General features: G+C 53.9%; 1 protein-coding gene across 1 annotated transcript in view; it reads right to left on the minus strand.

The window, feature by feature from the left end:
• Galk2 (galactokinase 2) overlaps positions 1–778 on the minus strand; it is a 141,386-nt gene extending 140,608 nt beyond the window's left edge. The window contains exon 1 of the mRNA XM_023724064.1: positions 640–778. Coding sequence (XP_023579832.1) covers positions 640–692 — 53 coding nt within the window. The 5' untranslated portion in view covers positions 693–778. The remainder of the gene's footprint in view (positions 1–639) is intronic.
• Between the last annotated feature and the right edge of the window lie 677 nt (positions 779–1,455).

Below are 1,455 nucleotides of genomic sequence, written 5' to 3' on the forward strand. Positions count from 1 at the left end.
GTTGATGTATAATACCCTCAATTGACACATAATTGCAACAAACCAGGAAGTACAGAGAGCACAGACTCCATAGAAGAGGGGGAAAAGAAAGAAAAGAAAACATTTTAAAACAAAGAAGAGGGAAAGCCGCCAAGCTCAGAAAACCCTGGGCTAATGTGGCAAGTGCAAGACCACATTCAAGAAGACTTTGGTCCAATAGACCAGCACAAAGAATTTTTAGAGTGTTGTGATATTTAAAGATCCTCCACTAACCATCTCCAATTTGTCAATTATTCTGCAGCTGGGTATCAGCAACAAACTAATTCTGAGTGACAGTTTAGAGATACCCAGATTCTTTTTTTTTTTTTTTTTTTAAAGATGCAGAAGCCCAAGAAGTTTCCTTCCTATGAATATTCTGGAGGCTTTCAAGGGCAGTTTCAACTGCGCGAGATGAGGTGGCTTTCCAGGTTGATTTGGGAGTGATTCCTGATCCCGGGTGGAAAGAAAGCACCGCCTTGCGCAGGAAAGGCACAGAACTGCAAGCCAGCCAAGCAGTACAGGACTGAGCCCCAGATTCAAGGTCTGCCTGCTACCTGGGGACAAAAGCTGTGCCCCGGGGCCCTCCGGGAGGCCCCACGCGTGCCACCTGCTGTACCCCACCTGGGATGTTCTGCCACCTGGACCGGACGCGTGGCCGGGCCCTCCGCTGCCATAGCGCCCGGATCCTCCTTCACCGGCCAGGACACCGGGCTCTGGGCGATCACGCGGCAGCTCTTCCGGCGACTGCGACTCAGCTCTGCGGAAATCCTGCAGCCCTGCCCCGCTGAGGTGGCCACGCAGCCGCCCCGCCCCGGCTCCTCCACCCGCCCGGAGGCCCTGCGCCCGGATCCCTGGGGCCGCGGCGGGCTCGCTCCGCTGTCACCTGCAGATCTGCCGCGCCTCATCCCTCTGAGCTATCTCTGCGCTTTTGTTTGTGTGTGGACCCAGGAAGGTAACCGCCATACCGCTGAACCACATCGCCAGCCCTCCGCGGGCTTCTTTTAAAATTAGGCTTTGGATTTTGTTTTTTCTTTAATGTCTAGCAGCTACTCTCAAAACTACACTGAAATGTTTAGCTCTGGCTTCTGCTCCTGTGGATTATTTCCCAGACAGCAGGAAATGGACCCAGCCCTTGAAGTGCACTTATCTGCAATGATCTCTGGAACCTAGGCGTTGGTGGGCCTTCTATAACTCGGTTGATGATAACAAGAAGAAAACCTGTCTTTCGGCCTGCAGGGGTCCTGCCTCCCCCGTCCCCAACTCTGCCTTTCACAGGGCTGCTCTGGTCTCAGGATCAGCACAGCTGCCCGGCATAGCTCCTTCCACCTGCGCTTGCTGTCCACTCACCGCTGTCATCAAGGTCCCTGCCTGACTAGCAAGCACCTTCCCTGTGTTCGCAGCACCCAGAACAGCCTGGGGGGTTGGTTTCAAGAAACA

The sequence above is a fragment of the Octodon degus genome, unplaced genomic scaffold (genome assembly GCF_000260255.1).
Source record: "Octodon degus isolate 3935 unplaced genomic scaffold, OctDeg1.0 scaffold00105, whole genome shotgun sequence".
Taxonomy (NCBI): Eukaryota; Metazoa; Chordata; class Mammalia; order Rodentia; family Octodontidae; genus Octodon; species Octodon degus.